Source organism: Argentina silus (genome assembly GCF_951799395.1).
Source record: "Argentina silus genome assembly, chromosome: 11".
NCBI classification, from domain to species: Eukaryota; Metazoa; Chordata; class Actinopteri; order Argentiniformes; family Argentinidae; genus Argentina; species Argentina silus.
The window spans coordinates 14,825,407-14,846,140 of record NC_139665.1 but is presented as its reverse complement, the minus strand read 5'-3'; the positions used below and the strand labels follow the sequence as shown (position 1 = coordinate 14,846,140).

At 42.3% G+C, this 20,734-nt stretch overlaps 2 protein-coding genes across 2 annotated transcripts; one reads left to right on the top strand and one right to left on the bottom strand.

Moving 5' to 3' along the window:
- The first annotated feature begins 81 nt into the window (after positions 1-81).
- On the top strand, positions 82-8,173 carry asns (asparagine synthetase). The gene is made up of 12 exons (XM_083681021.1): positions 82-173; positions 763-1,018; positions 1,593-1,830; positions 1,973-2,158; positions 2,629-2,730; positions 3,012-3,139; positions 3,346-3,472; positions 4,419-4,525; positions 4,627-4,727; positions 5,219-5,300; positions 6,304-6,459; positions 6,569-8,173. The coding sequence occupies exons 2-12, from the start codon at positions 770-772 to the stop codon at positions 6,776-6,778; spliced, it is 1,686 nt and encodes a 561-aa protein (XP_083537147.1). The 5' UTR covers positions 82-173; positions 763-769; the 3' UTR covers positions 6,779-8,173.
- Positions 8,170-13,289, bottom strand: tac1 (tachykinin precursor 1). Its single transcript, XM_083681022.1, has 5 exons — positions 12,901-13,289; positions 11,969-12,071; positions 11,628-11,651; positions 9,497-9,553; positions 8,170-8,878 (listed from the first exon to the last, which is right to left on the bottom strand). Exons 1-5 carry the CDS (start codon positions 13,012-13,014, stop codon positions 8,832-8,834), a joined length of 345 nt encoding a protein of 114 aa, XP_083537148.1. The 5' UTR covers positions 13,015-13,289; the 3' UTR covers positions 8,170-8,831.
- Positions 13,290-20,734: the final 7,445 nt, after the last annotated feature.

Genomic DNA, 20,734 nt, shown 5'->3' with positions numbered 1-20,734 from the left:
TTTATCTGTGGCTGATGCAACCCACCGAGTTACACATCTTTCTCTCCTAGTCCCTCCTCTGAAACACACACCGGAGGATTTGCGCTTCCTGCCTCACTTCAGACTGTATAGTAGTCTGGTCTATCCATTGCATCATTTCGCCGTACAGTATACGAGAATACTCCACGAATAAGGTAGGCATGTCCGTTTTAATTTGGCTTACAATTTGTGGTGAGTTTTAGCCGCGGTTCAGAATGTAATTTTAGTCGGGGACAGGTGGATACATTTCGCTAGCTATCATTAGCTATCATTACGTTAGTAATCCCTGTATGCCGGGTAGTTTGTGCGGCATGTAAAAAACACATGGCGGTGTATGTATTGTATGTGTAGTCTTGCTTGCTAGCTAACTTGTTATGACTTCGCTCGCTAACAGCCAATGAAAAACAAAATCACTGTAGCTCGTCAGAATCGTTATATACCAATATCATATTCCAAAACCCAGAATTGTGCGTTTCACACTCAATTGAACATTGAGTTCTCAATTGATGAAGAGCAGGTTTCTGCGCCAGCTGACGTGATGATGCAATCAGTGATGTGTGTTAGGATGCAAATGTCATGTTCTGCGTGTGAGTCTCGCAAATCCACAGTATTTATTGTCGTGTGTTACCATAGGCCTATAAATAAAAACTAAATGGGTTACCATGGTGTCTCTCTGGCTGTACGAGCGTGTAGAAAAGGCTATATATGTTTATACTAAAAAAAAAAACTCTTTCTTTTCTCCAGCTCCAACATGTGTGGTATATGGGCCTTATTTGGCAGTGATGAGTGCCTGTCAGTTCAGTGCACGAGTGCCATGAAGATTGCCCACAGAGGCCCTGATGCCTTTCGCTTTGAGAACGTGAACGGCTTCACCAACTGCTGCTTCGGCTTCCATCGCCTGGCAATTGTGGACCAGCTGTATGGTATGCAGCCCCTGCGCATCAAGAAGTTCCCCTTCCTCTGGCTCTGTTACAATGGAGAGATCTACAACCACCAAACGGTAGGCATTGAGATGGTCTTCATGGGAGCCAAGTATCTGCCCATGTGAGCTGCTAATGGGAGCCATTGGAGGGTGCATAGGAGGGGGGTGAATTTGGGCAGATTGAACACAAGTATTAGTATTCTGCTATAGTATTCTGGATGAGCTGCAGAGGTCTGATGGTGGAGGTGGGGCCAGAAGTGAGTTGCAATAGTCCAGGCGGGAGATTACAAGAAAGCTCCTGGACCAGGAGCTGTGCTGCTTCTCTTGCTGCACAGAACAGTTGGTTGTCCAAGATCACACCAAGACTCTTGACTGTCTAGGAGGGGGACACAGTGGAGTTCACTGTGGGGACACGGCTGTCTGAGAAAGACCAGGCCCCCACAGGGTAACGACATCACCCATTCCAACAAAACCGACACACAACCAAAAAAACACGTTATATTTTGAATTGGTAGTAGTGATAGCAAGATGTTGTGTTAAAGAGCTGCTAATGTCACCAACTGTCTTTACAAAGACATATAGAGTATCGTATGTTTGAATGATAATTACATGCTATCTCATTCATGTCTTTTGTCTCTTCCTCCCAATTCAGCTGAGGAAGCAGTTTGAGTTTGAACACCAGACCAAAGTGGACGGTGAGATCCTGCTCCATCTGTACGACCGCTTCGGCGTCCAGAAGATGGCCTCCCTCCTGGACGGTGTGTTTGCCTTCGTCCTCCTGGACACTGCTAATAGAAAGGTGTTCCTGGGGAGGGATACGTACGGCGTGCGCCCCTTGTTCAGACTCCTGACAGACGATGGCTTCCTCGCAGTCTCCTCAGAGGCCAAAGGTGAGAGGGGTGTTCCATTCCTGTTTCAGTGTTGTTGTTTTTGTTTACCCTCTCTTAGGGCAGCAAATTGCCTTGTTTTCGTTTCCCACCTGAAGTCATTTTAACGTCTGGTTAAATGTGTGGGTTTTTTGCCTGTTCCCAGGTCTGACTGATATCACCCACTCTATGGCCACTTTGCCGAAAATTACTCCTTTCCTTCCGGGCCACTTTGAGGTGTTCGACCTGAAGCAGAATGGGAAGGTCGAGTCTATTCAGATGGATCGGTTCCACTGCTGCACACAGGAGCCCAGCCACGCTGCCTACGACAGCGTTGAGAATCTCTCCGCAGGTACCCTCCTATTACACAACAAATATATGGAGGGATGACTGTCATTTGTCGTTGTTTTGAGGTTATGGCAGTTAAAGGTGGGCTCTAGAACTATAAGTCAAGGCAAATCACTTGGCAGCCATTTTGTCACATTGCTATCATGTTGCACTGCTGTGAACTGCCGCCGACTGAATCACTAGAAAGTAAAACGTCTTGCTTGGGTGAATCTGAAACATCTCTAAAACGTCCTGTAGTAACGTCATCTTGCTGTGTATACCTTTAAAGGAACATTTCACGACTCAATAGCAAGTTATAAGTGGTCTTTGTTGTCGAAATTGCCAGGAAATATTAAAAAAAAAAATAAGCAAGAATATTTTAGCAGACCAGGACGTGTAATCGCATACAGCCGTAATACAATGTTAGAAATTTGAACTTAGAAACTAGTGATACCCAGCTTTGGATGTTATGTCTGGTGCTCTTCTCCCCAACAGGTTTGGATGAGAACAATGTAAAGAAGAACATCAGGATCTTGTTTGAGAGTGCTGTAAGGAAACGCCTAATGGCCCACAGGAGAATTGGATGTCTTCTGTCAGGTATAATGTAGTTGGTGCTGTTTGAGAGAAGCTTTGAATCCTAAGCAACCTGACCAGTGGTGAACATGTTGTTTGCAGTACAGTAGACCAACATACAGCATTATTGCAGTTATCAAAGCTGTGTGCTGGAAAACCTTGTTAGTGCAAAGTGCCCATTTTGAATTTCCTGTCTTTTACAGCTTTCGACAAGCCATAACTTCTCACCTGAAATGTAGTTTTTGGTCATTAATAAGATTATGATTTGGGTAAACGATGCTTATTATTGTGTCCTTTTTCATCAGGTGGTCTGGACTCCAGCCTGGTGGCTGCAACACTGGTCAAACTGGCCAAAGAAGACCAGCTGAAGTACCCCATCCAGACCTTTGCCATCGGGGCAGAGGACAGCCCAGACATCCTGGCTGCTCGGAAGGTAAGTCACCTTTTATCATGCCTCAATTGACACTCCGTATAGAGGGTTAACCTTTGTCTGGAAAAAAAACTGGAGAGGAACTAGCCGAAAACAGACTGCAATGGAGAATACTTGTGTATGACCTGTGCTACCCACAGAACTTAATTCAAGAAGTTTGTCTGGGAGGCAGGCAGGCCTTTGTGAATAATACTGTTTTGTCTTGACAGGTGGCGGATTTCATCGGCAGTGAGCACCACGAGGTGAACTTCACACCAGAGGAGGGTCTCAGAGCTGTGGAGGAGGTCATCTTCCACCTGGAGACGTACGACATCACCACCGTTCGCGCCTCAGTCGGTGAGAGAGAGCAAACACCTCCTGTCTTTGCTAAGGGAATACCCCACTGAACTTGAATTAATTGGCAATGAAAGCACATTCGCAAAACTATTTTTGAAAGCTGTGCAACCTACTGTATCTAACCCCGTAGGGGTCTGTTTTGCCTTGTCAATGTGCCCACTGACCTCGACAAATTGGTGTCTGTGCAGGCTGCATTCCTTTCAGTGCTGATTGGTTGTTTTAAATGACTCAGCAATCCTGGCAGATTAGTGAGTGCGGTCCATCAAAGCCTGTCAATAGAATCAGTTATCAGCACTGTTATCAGCAATGTGAATCTTTGGATGAGATCCAGCCCTTTTACTGTTAGATCATTTACTGTCAGATCATGGGTTAACTAATGATCAAGTTTAACTTCTCCATAAACCAGGCCAGTGTTCTACTTGAAATATGGAGTCCTACAATGGTAAAGTTAAACTCAAATGTCAAATGTTTTACACATTTTATGTCTGATAAATGCAGCAGATCTTTTTTGGCCTCTAGATGCCGCCAAAACCTTTCTTAAGATATTATCGATATCTTTAACATGGTCTTTTTGGTCGCTTGTATTTGTGACTGAAGAGGAATATTGAGGAAGTGTAACCATTTAATCATCCTTATTAACAATTTGGCAAAGCAGAACATTCTTATATTATATTGTTTGCTGAACAAGTTTGTCTGGAAAAAGAAGACATTTTTTTCTTCTCCTTCTCTAGCACTGTCACTGCTTGTGGCACAGTTAGGACTTTCTATGTTGGAATGACAGCGATGTATAGTTGATTCACTTACTATAGACAAAAGTATTTATTGTAAGTCGCTCTGGATAAGAGCGTCTGCTAAATGACTAAAATGTAAAAATGTAAATGATTTTTTCTTATTCCCTGTCTATCTGTCTATCTGTCTGTCTCGGTCTGTTTTTCTATCTCTGTAGGCATGTACTTGGTGGCCAAGTTCATCCGGGAGAAGACGGACAGTGTGGTCATCTTCTCTGGGGAGGGCTCAGATGAGCTGACACAAGGCTACATTTACTTCCACAAGGCAAGTAGTCCCCTAGACCAGATGTCCTCGCGTGGTCAAGACGTCACTTAGGCAAACTTGTCACGTTGCTAACGGTTCAGTTCTTGTGGTTCCTGATCCAGGCTCCATCACCAAAGGCAGCTGCGGAGGATAGTGTTCGCCTGATGAAGGAGCTCTACCTGTTCGATGTGCTGCGTGCTGACAGGACAACAGCCGCGCATGGGTAGGGATATCAGTCCCTCCTAGAGACCTCTTCACCCCCACTACCCCCTGTACTAACCCTAACCCCAACCCTAGAGACCTCTTCACCCCCTGTACTAACCCTAACCCCAACCCTAGAGACCTCTTTACCCCCTGTACTAACCCTAACCCCAACCCTAGAGACCTCTTCACCCCCACTACCCCCCTGTACTAACCCTAACCCCAACCCTAGAGACCTCTTCATCCTCACTACCCCCCTGTACAAATCCTGGTCTGAGCATTGATCACTTTATCTTATGATGACTGATGGATAGATGATTCACTTAAACAAATGTATTTGTTGTAAGTCGCTTTGGATAAAGGCGTCTGCTAAATGCCATAAATGTAAAATGTAAATATCCATGCATGCATCCATGTTTTTTTTACACCACAATCCATAGAAGACCTTTGAGCGGCTAATCTTTTTAAGGTAATGAGATTGAAGTATTTTCTCTTTCCCTCTCCTCTTCCTAGTCTGGAGCTCAGAGTACCTTTCCTGGACCACAGGTTCACTGCCTACTACCTTTCCCTGCCTGAGGAGATGAGGGTACCTAAGGTCAGTGTTCTATTAGTCTTGTTCCAAGACACTTCCGCCTTTAAAGAAAGGTCTGGTGGGCCAACGCGTCAAACTTGGCCTTCATTAAGCCAATAGAAAGAGTGTTGAAAACAGCACCGCACGTTTTTGATTCTGAGCTACGCCTTTTGATTCACTGAAATCAAATAATAACAAATACTTCACTCAGTAAATTCACTCCCAATAAGGCCAGGTTTGAGTCGCTGCTATTCCAGGCTTATATGTGTTGTGTGCAATAGCCTGTTGACAAAGTTAGTGGCCTACCCCTAAAGTCTTAACCTACTTCCCTGCGCTATGATGGGACTAGACAGGTAATAACAAAGCTGAAACCATCTTACCAGAGGGCTATAAGTGAAGCTGTAACATTATTGCTGACACCTGTTTCTGTGGGAAATCCTATGAGGGTCAAAGGTCAGGTCCTTAGGTTAATGTTGCAGCTCTCAACATCCACAACAACAACAATAGAATGTAATAAAGGTAATAAGCTAATAAAAACTATTTTACAACAAAGTAATAACAAGTAATAAACACAATAATAATAACACAAGGTGGTAGATCAGAGCACATGCTCTGAAGTTACGTGGGAAGTATGTTGACAGTCTGTGTGATGTATGTATGTATGTATGTATGTACAGTACAAAAGTTTGGACACACCTTCTCATTCAATGGTTTTTCTTTATTTGTATTACTTTCTACATTGTAGATTAATATTGAAGACATCAAAACTATGAAGGAACACATATGGAATTATGTAGTAAAAAAAAAGCGTTAAACAAACCAGAATATGTTTTATATTTTAGATTCTTCAAAGTAGCCACCTTTTGCTTTGATGACAGCTTTGCACACTCTTGGCAAGATGTGTCCAAACTTTTGACTGGTACTGTATGTATGTATGTATGTATGTATGTATGTATGTATGTATGTAATGCTTTACTGTGAACCCAAATAAAGGACTAAAATATGGTTGTATGTATGGTCTAACCAGAATGGAGTGGAGAAGCACCTTCTGAGGGACTCATTCAGTGGGCTGAACCTGATCCCTGATGACATCCTGTGGAGACGCAAGGAGGCGTTCAGCGATGGATTGATGTCTCTGAAGAAGTCCTGGTACAACAGCCTGCAGGACCACCTGGAGTCTGAGGTACACACACACACACACACACACACACATTCTGTGGTGTGTATACACACACGTACACACACCTTCTGTGGTACAGATTCTTCTTTCAATATGATCTGTCTCCTCAAAGGTCAACGACTCCCAGCTGGAGAAGGCACCCAAAACCTACTCCCACAACCCCCCGAAAACCAAAGAAGCCTACTACTTCCGTCAGATCTTTGAGAAGCACTACCCAGGCCGGTGCGAGTGGCTCAGCCACTACTGGATGCCGAAGTGGATCAACGCCACAGACCCCTCCGCCAGAACCCTGTCCATCTACACGCCTGACAAGGACCAGTGATGAAGGACCTTTCGCTGCGTTGGAAGCCTGCTTCAAAATGTCAATCACTGGTGTCATCATTATCGTTAAACGCACAATAATTCCTTCCAGAAATCTACTGATGCAAGGATGCTCAACTCTAGTTATCTGACCCAGTGTTATCCTGCTCTCCTCAGTTGAGGTACACAATCGGTTCTGACGAGGGACGTTGCCCTAGTTGTATGTGGATTATTGTTAGTTTTAGAAGACTGGAATGATTTTGGGAGGGCTTTGGAACTAGATTTAAGTAGCCTTGCTCCAGTGCCTTTGTAGATCATCATAGCCCCTTACCTAGACATGGTAGATATTTAATAAGATGTATTCTTATAGCTTCGGACAATCGCTAAATTTCTCATCATGAATTTGCTCATATTTAGTAGCTCTGCTTTTCTCAGACGATTGCACATATACTGGACAGTTCTCATGTGTTAGTACAGCCTCTTGTCCGGACAGGAAGCTGTGTAAAACATTGGAGCAGTTACTCCTGCAGTTGACAAGGTGCATGTTCTGTGTGATAACACTTTGTCCCCTGTGATCTCGCAGAGGACAATAGATATTACTGCTATGAATGAAACAGTCATAACCCTCGCCCCAACATTTTCTGGATGAGCATTTCTTACTCCTGTTTTTCATTTAACTTGTCATGCTTATGTCAAAAGAAGACAACTTCTGTATCCAAATAAGGGTGGCTATGCAAATGGGTAAACGACAAACGAATCTGTTGAATAATGACGTTAAAAGAGCGCCTGGGTGTTGCCTGTTTGTTCTTAGATAACGTGAAAAACTGGCAGTTTTAAGAGAGCAAAATCATGACAAGGTATTAGAACATGAAGCTGAAATAAACGGCGTGTATGTTGTTGCGAGGATCTGTACATGTGTGCCTGGGTGCTTGCACGAGTGTGTGACTGTTGTAAAGATGCTGATCGAATGTGTAACAGATCGATTCTATGCTTAATGGGTGGCATAAGGGAACTAATGGAATCAAACCAGACATTATTACAGGCTTGAAGCACATCAAAGTGCATTGAGTGAATACACTTAATTTCCTTAGTTACGGCCATCTCTTTTTATGGATTTTTCCATCGTGAACGGGGCCCTATATAGCTCTACTAGAGAGCAATAGCGTACCTAAAAACTGTCTGAGGCAATCAACTACAGCAAAGGTGAGTAATTGGCTTCTGAGGCTTCATAATTCATTTTTGGCATCATGGTATTTCAAGCCTGCCAAATTGGCAAATTAACCCTCATACATATTAGGGACCGTGTAAGAGGGTGTGTGATTCCAGATTTCCAGATTTCCAGATTTCATGATGATGATGATCAGTTTGTAAGGCTGCATTACCATGACTGTCCAGCAGAGAGCCCCATTCCACAATATGTGCCCTGACATCCAATTCCTCTTCCATCTCCTTTAGGACTTTATAATACAAGATGAAAATAAGAAATTACAGTTCCACCAATAAAGAAAATAGTTTTAATATATGAAGCCACAATCACAAACAAGTATTCTGTCATCACACCATCCTTATTGGCTTAAAACTTGACAGTATAGATTTAAAGTCACTTGAAATTGAAATGAGAACATGCCCTGATAGTATGTCTGTATCAGAGTGTGTGTATTTACAGCACAATCGGTTGTGATTAAACAGTTATGAGGCACTATACAGTGAGATTGGCAGTGCAATTTTCTACATACCCTGGGGTAGAGCTTTGCGTTGATGGTCCACAACAATAGTACTTTCTCTGTAACATGGCAAATGGTGCTAATACTGTGACAAACATAAATTAACATGTGTGGGGGGGGGGGGGCATGATGAACTCATCATGCCCATTGCCCCCCCCCCCCATTCCCTGGACAAATAAAATTGGCACAGGTACATTACTGCTACGTCACCACACAATGTGAAAACAGAGATTTTTATTAGACTTTAAGACAGTTTTTGACCAACTATACATATTTTGGAGAGAAAACGAAATCAGCATCAGGCACCCCGTCCACTCCTGTGGAATGACTGGAAGAGCACCAGACCAATAGTTAACGGCGCTTGTTGTAGTTCTGTATTGTGCTCCACTCGTAAGAACCTGCATTCAAGGAGAGAGCTTGTTAAGGATGGAAGTTACATTTTTACATTTTTTATTATTATTATTTATTTATTTATTTATTTTTTACATTTAGCAGACACTTTTATCAAAAGTGCCTTACAACTACAAGTACATTTGTCTGAAGTAAGTGAGTCATCTACACATCAGTCATCATAAGAAAAAATAAATCTATGCTAGGACCGGGGGCTATTGGCAGTCACAGTGCTACAAGAAGGAAGGATTACTTAAATTATTAACAGTAGAGGAACTGGAAGGAAGGAACCCCCTCACTTCTTATTCTTTGTTCTTTTCCTTTCTTCCGTATTGACTTGTCTGCCACATACAGTTATAATTCATTATTAAAAAGGACCGACCCATAGTGAAGAGTGAATGCAGTTGTAGGTTGTAAAAGCAAGTTGCAAAAGCAAACAAACGGCTTCTGGTGTGGTGCCCTTTTGTGTGCCCTAACCCTAACCCTAACCCTAACCCTAACCCTGCCTTTCGTGTGCATATCACCCCCAAACGTTAGAGGGAAGGAGGCCCAATACTAAAGGTGTGATAATGATGAGATCTCTATACAGGCCTAAAGCTCACAAAAGAGGTAGATGAAGGCTTTACCTGGATCCTCTTGGCTCCTCTTCCCCATCAGTCCAACAAAGGAGTTCAGTTTATGCCCTGAAAAGAGAAGTGAGAGGGGGAAATGTGTAAGTTCTTCCAGTTCTTCCAGCCAATATCAAAGACAGTTTGTGTCATTTTAATCAGTGAAGTAATGCCTGGAGTATAACCACAATAGGGAATGTCTGGTGTGTGCAGGTGGCTGACAGCTGATAACTCTGTGGTCAGTCCCAGAGAGATACCTCAGATCTAGGTCACAAATAGTATTTGAATTGCTTATTTCGGCACAAAATGGTTGCATATTGACATACTTCTGATTTTTCATCTTAAAATGTTTGATTTTGACTGGGGGGTCTTTAAATGTTTTGAGTAATTTGCCTTGACCTGAGTATCGGACAGGCGGGGTTTGCCATTTTGAGACTATTCCATTCCACTCCACTGTGCCAGGCAAACTCAATCAAGCACAGCACAATTGAAATTATTTGAAATACTGTTTCAAATACTGGGCTGATTCACTCTCAGTGTATAAATTCAAGGACTCCCTGCCCTTGCCTTGCTGTCGCACGATTTGGGAGGGGTCATGGTTGGAGATTGTTTTTTCATGGGCGAGGATGTTCTCTGTAAATGTGACGCATGTCCTATAGGACGCTTGCGTCACAGACTACCTGTCAATCACATTAATGGAATGTTATATGGGGGTGGGGGGGTGGAAGGGCTATAAAACTGAGACCCCTGAGAATATCACACCCATGGAGGCTACTCACTGAAATGATGTGAGCGGGGCCAACTGTTATCAATTTCTGCAATCCCCCTGGTTGGTATTAAATCATCATAATCAAAATTGGCACAGTCAATGCCATCTTGTGCAACTCCCACTGGTCTCCCATCTAAAGCCCAGCTTGCAATAAGTATTTTCAGCTTCCCCTCCCTTTCAGGCTATGCATACAAAGTGGGTGGCCTTGTGGTTACGTGTGTCAGGAAGGGTGGAAGGATCAGATGCTCTAGTCTATCTTTCCATCATCAGTGTAAACAACCTAATTTAACTCCTAAATGTCCTTGGGGTATTGATCAAAGCAATCTCACTCTACCGTAATGATGATTGATTAACAGACATAGAGGCTCTGGCTACAGATATAAACCAGATACATTTATTTATGCTGCGCTGTGTTGCATCGCTGAGTAGGAGAGTAATTTAGAAAATGCCATTGACTGGGCAAGGGGAGTAATCCCCTCCTTCTCCTCCTTCTCCTCCTCCTCTCTCTCTCTCTCTCTCTCTCTCTCTCTCTCTCTCTCTCTCTCTCTCTCTCTCAATATATATATATATATATATATATATATGTATGTATATATATATCTCCCTCTCCCTCTCTCCTTCTCTCTCTCTCTCTCACTCTCTCTCTCTCTTTCTTATCTTTCTCACTCACAGTCTTTTCCTCTAGGCCCCTCTCCATTGACTATGGGAGACCAGTGTGAGACCATTGGATGGTCTTCAAGGCAAAATTTAGATTAAATATGCTAAAATCCCTCAAACAGCCTGTTAGCCACAGTAGCTGTGTGGGTTGTGCTTTAATTAAACCTGTGAAGCGTTTATTTCTTTTGTTTCACCCATTTCCCTTCACTATTGTGTAAATATTAATATTCAATTCATGGCATTTTGCTGTAGGCAAACATTTTAATTTTTTTGCCTCTCCTCCATAGTAATGATGGTCGACTGGTCTTCCACCATATGGGAGACCAGCGTGTTCCCTTCTCATCTCTGGGTGAGCACGGGTCCCTGCCCACATGGGAGTAGCCTGCTGTTAAAGAACCTGTCGCATTCCTCCTCCCCCCTCATGGCGTGATTGTAATCACAAATCATCACATCTGACCTGACGTGGAAATGCTACCATCATCACTGAGCTGAGTTCAAAATGGATGTCCCCTATGACAAACAGTCTGGGTAGCCAACTACTGCCTGCACTGCCCCGTTGAGAGTGCTCTGCGCAGTTCTGTTCTCTTTGCAACATGCCCCTTAACATGTCTGTGCGCATAGTGCACATGGACCCTGTGGAAGTCTTCTCCAAGAGACAATTTAAAGAAAATGTAGCAGTAGAAGATAAAAGCATGAATCAAATTAGGCATTTGTTCCACTTACTTTTTCGGGTTATCTGTGCATTTGCTGTTAGAGGAGAGAGGGGAATAAAAGTTTACATGCGTAAAAGTTATTTTCATTATAAGTGCGTAAAAACATGTGCGTAATAGTTATTTTCATTATAAGTGCGTAAAAACATGTGCGTAAAAGTTATTGATGCAGGTATATAGTGGGCCTACATGGAACAGTAGTCTAATATACAATAATATGATTCATTGTATTGAATATGATTCAAAGGCAATGAGGAAATTGAGAAATTGAAAATGCTGGTGAGAGAGCGAGTCAGACGCTTTTATAGGGTCGTTACAGTTAAGATGCTCTTAAATGGCACTTAATGATCTTACCGGAGGAGCGCTTCCCCATCAGGCCAAAGAATTGATTAGGCCGAGGTTTCCTTGTCATTCTCCTTAGTATCTCTCTGAACGGGTCCGACGCAAGCCACTCATCCTAAAAGAGCAAAGCAAATTAACATAACATAAGATATTTTCAAATGCATCACTCGACCTCATCTAACAATATATCTTAACCCCTGTGATCTATTATGAGCTGCTTCTATTTTTATCTTGCGGAACATATTCCTAGAATAAGAATTAGTCCAAACCGAACAATAGGCTAATGACTATGTCCCTGTGCCCATTCGGTGGTATAGTCGTTTTGACAGGTCCGGCTTGTAAAACGCCCTGTGCGCCTCAGGGACTATAGGAAATGATCATATAGATGGTGAATGTTACTAATCTGCAATTTATGAGAAGAAGCCCCAGGAGCCTCCTGGATACTTGGCAGGCGCCCAATCCGCAATGTCAAATGGAGAACGTGCGCTACATGTAAATGGAACTAAAGTCGGGATAAAGTAATCAGCACTATATATTGAGCTCATACGCTACACCCATTGAATTGTGGTTATCTTCGCATCCTAAAGCGCATTTTATTTTTGTTACTCTATACGTAAGATATTAGTAACTCCTATATTTGAGATGATTTGCCTAGGCTATAGAGCAGTGTATGCGTAATTACGCATACCCAAACTTTACAAAAAGGTGATAAGATTATATCATGTATTAGCCTAATATTTCAGCATTATTATAATGAATTTCGTGTAAAAATCCTGAAGCAAAAGTTGGCTGTGCAAACAAATGACAAAAGGCTATTAGCAAGCTATACTGAGTGAAGCAGATTTCCATTTATAATCCTTAGAACTCGCTTTTGAATACCATTTATTCCTAGGCTATACATTCTGTAAATTGCGGTTTTTCTAGAGTAGATTTAAACTAGGTACCTGAACTGGATTACTGTTGGTCCAATAATCAAGATCTTCCTTTGGGCCAATTTCTTCACAAAAAACTTGAGCGATGGCAAGAAAAGCTATCACAAGCGGTAGAAGTAATTTCATGATGCAGCAAGCTGTTGCGCGCAAGCCCTAAAGTCTTCTTCCTTCGGCGAAAGCGCGTGAAGTGACTAGTTTTAAACTGCAAGATGTATAAATATTCAGGCAAGTATAAACGGAACTGTGGTGGGTCCACTCTCTATCGCCTAGTGAGAGCTAAATGTTACATGGATGGTCTCCTCTCCATACAAGCGATTCAAAGCGTGCGCAAAAATGATATGGTCCTTGGTTGCAACCACTCCTCTAGTTCTCTGTTCCACACGCGCTGTGTATTCACTTCGGTCCTGTCGCCTCTTCGTGACCAAACTCTAGTGCGCACTAGGTTATATAGTAAGGGAAGGGAGGTGACAGTTATCTTAAATCAGTATAAATCAATTTAGCAAGTACGTTTACTTGGCAGGTGGTTCTCAGACGTGCAGGCCTGTGACGAATATCCCTTTTTGTATTTTGCATACGGTCGATTTTACTTTATTTCGTTCCCCTATGACCTGGCAAGTCAGTTATTGTCCCAGATGAAATCGGAATGTCCAAGTGAATTGTATGGAGTAAAATACTCTGATGACGCACTGAAGATCGGTTTACGTAGCCTATACGATTGTCTTACGACAAATCATTCGTGTTGTCTTCAATATACAGTTGATATCTCTCTTGGTAATGTTTTCTGTGGCCTTGAGATTTTCCACAACTTTCAAACAGTAAAATACAAAACATATTCTAAGGTCATGTGTAGGCCTAGTATAATCATTCGAATCGCAAAGAATGACTAATCTTGAGTGTTATATACATCTAGTTAAGTGGGCTAAACATTTTAGTCATTTAACAGATACTTTTATGCAGACATATACATTAGCCTACAGTAAGCGGAACAACTATAGGCTACAACACATTAATCGCAAGATAGACTATATACCTTTTACTATAATGCTTTTTGAGTACTATAGGGCAACTCCTAGTTCAATTTGTATTTCATCTTTTGCATGATAAAGTTATATATGTATTTTCTATACAGACCCAACATACTTAATGACCTTGATATTAGACATATAGACATTGTATCTTTTGGACATGCCGTTCCCCCTAGTCACACAAGATAGCTCACCCCGTGTCTGCTTGGCCAAAGTGGCTTGGCGCAATGAGAGTCCAGACAGACAGCTATTTCACAGCAGTGCTGGGCACAGTGTAGCCTATGCCATTTAGGACTTTTAATCAAAGCATAAATCATGGACGTTAAAATAGAGAGAGGCTGTTCGGAGATGGCTGACCTCCTTGACCAAGAGCGGCACCACTGATTTCCATCAGAATAGCTGCTTGTTTAACAGAAAGGTGTTCGCGGTGAAGAGAGATGCGCTGACAACACAGTGCGCTGACAGTTCACAGTGTCCACGCAGCTCAGCGAGTGCTTGATGACTCAAGTGCTTTTATTCGAGAGACAATGAAGTATTTTTATTTAAACATATGTTAATGAAAAATGGTAATGATAACTCTGTAATGGTAATAGTAATGGGGGGGGGGGGGGTGAGATCTGTAATGCGCATACACATTGTATTTATTGATTACATTTTCTATGTGTCACACACCACCTGATTGCGGGGTGTTTTTCACATTTGAAATGCATAAATCATAATATACAGTATATAGTGTTCTAAAGATAATCTTAAGTATTGAAAGACAATCGTATGTTGATGTATATTTTAGAGATCCACAGGTTGTAATGCACGAGAGTTCTTTCAGATTGGTAGGGTTTAACTGTGCACATTTGGAGAGTTAAATCAGACTGGTCTCCTACTCAAATCGTGTACCTGTACACGATAGTCCTGTAGGTGTTCCCAAGTGCCAGTGTCCTGGTTGATGCTTTTAGCTATACTGGCAGGACAAGTTGGACAATTAAGTGCAATTCTGACTGCAGAATATTGTTTATAAAATACGCAATAGAATGACCCATGAACATGAATAATCACCACATAACACAACCATCAACTGACCATATAGGTTGATCAAACATGGTCATCACCTGCCTAAACGTCACACAATTCAAAGCTAATAAAGATTAACTTCTTATGTAAGTCACGCAAATTCACTTTCCCTCACATAGCATATCTTCAGTTTTTAACGTAGCGTCCAAAACTCTCTCTAATGCGTCTACCAGGACACGCAATTGGGAACGTGTACTATCGTGCATAGGTAGACGATTTAATTAGGAGACTGTGTTCAGCATGATATCAATAGGATGTTTGGCATCTATTGACACCTCTTTCTTACATGACCTTTTGGTCCCACATGCCACCACCTTTAATCTGTTTGTCATATTCCGTACATGGGCCATTTAAATGGCTATATATATATATACACACACACACACACACACACACACACACACACACACACACACAGATGGTCATTATTTTTGTATAAAATATTAAAATTAACTTAATCTAAAGCCCAATTCATAATAAAGATATTCCAAATAAAGGACTCAAACTAAAAAAATATGATTTTCATTGTTTATTTCACGAAAGTGGTTTATTTAACAAAAAATGGTAATGTGTGCAAATATATGTGAACTTCTTCAGTCAATAGCTCCATTAGAAGTGATAACTTGGAGTAAACGTGTCGTATAGCCACTAATCAGTCTCTGACATCTGTTTTGAGGGATTTTTGCCTACTCCTCCTTACAGAACGCCAATTGAGTGAGGTTTGAGGGGTGTCTGGCATGAACTGACGGCTTCAGCTCCTGTCACAGCATCTCGATTGGATTTAGGTCAGAACTTTGACTTGGCCAATCCAAAACACAAATTTTCTTTCTCCTGAGACATTCTTTGGTAGATTTGCTTGAATGCTTTGGGTTGTTGTCTTGTTGGAAGACCCATTTTCAGCCCAGCTTTAGCTCCTTGACTGATGGCTTGACGTTTTGTTCAAGAATCTCCTGGTATACCTTAGAATTCATGGTTCCCCTAATGATGTGGAGTCGTCCAGGTCCAGAGGAAGAAAAGCAGCCCCAGATCTTGACATTCCCACCACCATGCTTAACTGTTGGGAAAAGTTTCTTTTGGTGGTAGGCAGTGTTGGGTTTTCGCCAAACATAGTGGTTTTGATTGTGACCAAAAAGGTCAATTTTGGACTCATCTGTCCAGAGAACAGACTTTCAGAAACCTTCAGGCTTGTCCAGGTGGTCTCTGGCAAAGTTAAGACGGGCAGTTTGGTTCTTTTTAGACGGCAGAGGCTTCTTCCTAGCAACCCTCCCAGGAATGTAATTCTTATTGTTGAAGCATGCACAATTACCTGAGATGCAGCAAGGGAGGTCTGCAAATCTCTCGATGTTATGTTTGGGTTGCCTTTTACCTGATTTATTATTTTTCTTGTGGCGCTTGGGGATATTTTGGAAGGGTGTCCACTTCTAGGCCGAGTTGCTGTCATGTTAAATGCTCTCCATTTGTAAATGATTTGCCTCACAGTGGACTGATGGAGCTCAAATCTTGTTGAGATGATTTTATAGCCTTCCCCAGACTAATGTGCTCTCACTATCCTCTTCCTGATGTCCTCTGAGATCTCCTTTCCTCTCGGCATGATGTGTTTTGCATTCACCTGTATGGGTAACACAAAACTGACCAGGTTGTTTATTTAAAGAGTCCTGCCTCTTTCCTAAAGATCTCTCCTTTGATTGGTTCATTTGGTACCCAATTATTTACCCACCTGATTCTACTTACCTACTTGGTTTAACCAATGCAACTTGAGGTTCACTTATTTTTGCACCTGCACTAATTTCTTTATAATTTAGTTTTTCTACTACATGCATGATTTCCTCTAAACCAACATATGTAATTGGTAAATATAAACCTGTTATGTCAGATAAAAAAGACTGGTTCTGATTAAATTAAGATTTCATAATAATAAAAAAAAATCTATAATTGCACAAGGGGTTCACATACTTTCAAGCAGCACTGTATATAATATCAAACACTGGGAAAGGACTCTTGTGGAAGTGGTCTCAGAGGTCCTTGCCAGACAGGGCCAGGGTAAAAGTTGTGTCGGATGGATTTGTGCTGCTAATATTACTTATCTCTGTTATGGGATCTCTGGTCGCAGAGCCACTTTGGACAGGAATTAATCTGCCTCCCAACTGTGACTGCTCATCCAATTAACAGAGAGAAGGGGGAGGGAAGAGAGAGTGAGAGAGAAGACTGAGAGAAGGAAGGCGAGGAGGAGGGAGAGAGAGAGGGAGGGACAGAGAGAGAGAGAGAGAGAGAGAGAGAGAGAAGGAGAGAGAGAGAAGGAAGGCTAGGAGGAGAGAGAGAGAGAGAGAGAGAAGGAAGTCGAGCAGGAGGGAGGGGGAGGGAGAGAGAAAGATGAGAGGGGGGAGTGAAGGGGTTATTGAATCATACATAGGGGATGTACTGTGGAAGAATAATGGGAGGAAAGATGTGGGAGGTAGAGGGAGGAGAAAGGAGATAAAGAGGGGAGGGAAGGGTGGAGGGGCACAGAGAAACATAGATATGCTGATTATTCAGAGAATGGTAGAAAGGCACGACAGCGCGCCATTTAGCGACTGGAGTGAGGTTGGCTGTTGTCACTCCATGTATGTAACACAATCAGCCGGATCTTTCCGCAGGTATGGGAGAGCCGGTCACTATCTCTATCTGATAAGAGGATCAAGGACCACATGGGATTCTGAGATTAGAGACTTGGCAATCGCCATCGCAATATTGTGTTGTCAAACAAACCTCTTGACTTTCCTCTGTGTGTTTGTGCTCTCGTTGTGCAAAAGATCTTCGCCGGTGTGTTCAGAGACTAAAAGAGGGAGAGAGCACACTCTCCAACAACAAACCCCAAGCACCATAATCCATCTCTTGGATGTGTTGCTTGTACAGTGATCAGAGAATTAAAATTGCGGGCCACAGAGATGGTGATTAAAATGCATAATCAAATGGTACGTCTGGTGCAGGTAGATACAAGCAGACGGATACTGTTGGGAAATCTGTCCTGGTTTGATACCATGACTCATTTCATTCCATCCATTACAATGAGCCTGTCCTCAGATATCTACCTCCGCCAGCCTCCCCTGGTCCTGGTGCATTACATATCCCAAATTGGTACTAGGATAATTGTTTGTAAAAGCTAACTGAATTCTAAATTAGACGATGCACTGTGCTGTCAGAGCATTAACGTGAGAGAAACATTATTTAGGTAAATCCCAGATGGTGCTCAAATAATGGACTCATCATGAAGTGGATTTGTTTTTGTGGTTGTGATGAGAAATTATCAGAGAAGGGAGGAAAAGATTACTCTGTAGATTTGAATGGGATTGGCACAAGAGCTCTGTCGTTTTACTGTATATCAGAGGGCAGTGAAATGAGCGGACCCTCTTGTTTGCTCTTGTTCACTACAATATCTTCTGTTTTCACGGTCGTGACGTCATATCCCAGAGTCTACCTTTAAGGCTCTCCAAATCGCAGTCAAGTTAACTGACCTCTGACCGATCAACAGTCTTGTCCTCTAACTGTAACTTGATATACAAATTATAAATATGTTTTTAGGGCATTTCTGCTTTATTGGGATAGAGACAGTAGAGATTGACAGGCAGGATGGGAGAGAGAGGAGGGATGACATGCAAGATGTGTCAAGGGTCAGAATCGAACCAGGAACCTTGCAATTATGTGGTATGCGCATTAGCGCATTTTTTGGAGTGGGACAGTCCCACTCTTGTATTCTTTTCAGTTTTGTTTGGACAGAGACAGTAGAGAAAGACAGGAAAGTAAGGAGGAGACGGTATGTCAGCAGGGCATGGGCCGGATTCGAACCCATGACGACATGGGCATATGTAAGCGCTGTAGGCCATGGTGCTAGGCCATGGTGCTGGACCCCTGGACCACCCCAGGCCACTGTAACTTGATATTTTGATGGGAAAAAATAACCACATACCTGATGAAATAAAGGAGGAAAACGCATTGTTTAAATAGCACTGGTAGGAGTATATGATTATTTGGTATCATGTTGACCATGGTCCAGTAGTCTACAGGGAAGTGGGGGATGTATTCATACCTCTTGACCGGCAATCAATGAGCGGCAATGTTTGCACTGGAAGGTCAACACTGAGGTTGTTTGCTGTGTAAATTCTGGGAATTTCCCATGAGGCAATTAGGGATTGAAAGGTATTCAGACCCATGCACTTAGCAGGTGAGGATTTTATTGTATGTGGTTTCTATAGTCACATAGCTAATTGAGATACTGCTGCCTAATGATTTTGAGAAAAATGATCAATGAGTTCATTACAAAGGGATAAGCCTTTTGTAGTTGACAGTTGTAGTAGATGAATTCATAACAAGTGATCTATCCATTCAATTCAGACTATGAAAGCAATACGTTTCAGGTGACACATTCAATTAACACCCATTTGACCAATTCATTAGCAGATATCTGGCTCTGTCAGTGGTCTTGAAGCACTTTTTTCAGGTACCTAATCATCAGCAATCCATTTCACCTTCAGCCCAGGATTGACCATTCCACCTCCTTCTGGTTAACAGAAATTAAAGCACCTACAGAATAAGCAAATGTTTTTTTCTCAGGGCAGCAGTATTACCATTCAATATATCATTCAAATGCTGGTGGGTGAGTCAGAGACTTAGTCACTCCCTTGGCTGGACTCCAGTGTTGTCATCGATGATGAGTAACAGGAAGTTAGCTGAAGGATACGTTGAGGACATCCCATACACAAGCAACGCTTCGAATATTTAGTTATCTGTCCTCTTTGCTTCCTTGTTAAGCCCCAAGTCCCATTCAAACCAGGTGATGAATATTCAACATCTGTACGTACGACTCTAATCCCCAGGCTGTGGAAATCTGAGGAATTATAAACAGAACTGAATCCTCTAAATTGGCAATTGATTCATTAGCTAAGCATTTTCTGGGCCTCACTGGTGATGAATATTCATATGTGTCGGAGGAGAGACAGTCTTTGCTGAGGAAGAAGGGAATGTAGAAGTGGTATGTCGGTACAGTAGTGTCTTGTGTCACTCTGTTATTACAGTGCCTGTATTACTGTGTATCTACTGTGTAATAAGTATTGTAAATAATCATTATACACTACTTATATTGTACTTAGGGTTAGGGTCAGGGGTCAGGGTTAGGGCTAAGGTAATTGCTCTCAGTACAGTTATCGTATCTTGTACAGGCTTCAAATTTGGCATTTCTTCCCGACATAAAGTGTGTCTCCTCAACCAACCCAGTCTCTGCAGGTAGTAAGTAGGAGAAGCGGTTTCAGGTAGACAAGTGATATGTACGTAGCCCCCGAGAGGCTCAACATTTTAACCAGACAGTGGTCTCTCTGTGGTAACACCTCAGTTATGTGAACGATGATGTGACCTTCTGATTGAGCTGGTCCCATGAGCTCCAGCTGCAGGAGCCAGGCCTGCTGGTAATGTAGCCACTGTGGTGGAAATACTGATAACGGTGAGACACCGGGTAGTGGCTCATATCATCCATTGAAAAGCTTCCGCTGTCTTTTATCAATGGCACTAGTATGCAGTCAAATACCAAAGATTTTAGGTCACAGAAAAAATGTGAATCCAATCTCTTCCTACAGAAGCTGTAATAAATCACCTTAGGTTAACACCATGGGAAATGAAGGTGAACAACAACAACAACAACAGAGCTCTCTTTACTCTCCCAGTGTACCGTATGAGCAGACAATGGATACAAAGCAAATGGAATGCTATGGATACACTCCGCCTAA

Coding starts and splice junctions, on each gene's coding strand:
- asns (XM_083681021.1), top strand. CDS start 770: ATGTGTGGTATATGGGCCTTATTTGGCAGTGATGAGTGCCTGTCAGTT. Junction 1,019..1,592: donor AGATCTACAACCACCAAACG/GTAGGCATTGAG, acceptor CTCCCAATTCAG/CTGAGGAAGCAGTTTGAGTT. Junction 4,526..4,626: donor GCTACATTTACTTCCACAAG/GCAAGTAGTCCC, acceptor TTCCTGATCCAG/GCTCCATCACCAAAGGCAGC.
- tac1 (XM_083681022.1), bottom strand. CDS start 13,014: ATGAAATTACTTCTACCGCTTGTGATAGCTTTTCTTGCCATCGCTCAA. Junction 12,072..12,900: donor CCAACAGTAATCCAGTTCAG/GTACCTAGTTTA, acceptor TTGCTCTTTTAG/GATGAGTGGCTTGCGTCGGA. Junction 11,652..11,968: donor GATGGGGAAGCGCTCCTCCG/GTAAGATCATTA, acceptor CTCCTCTAACAG/CAAATGCACAGATAACCCGA.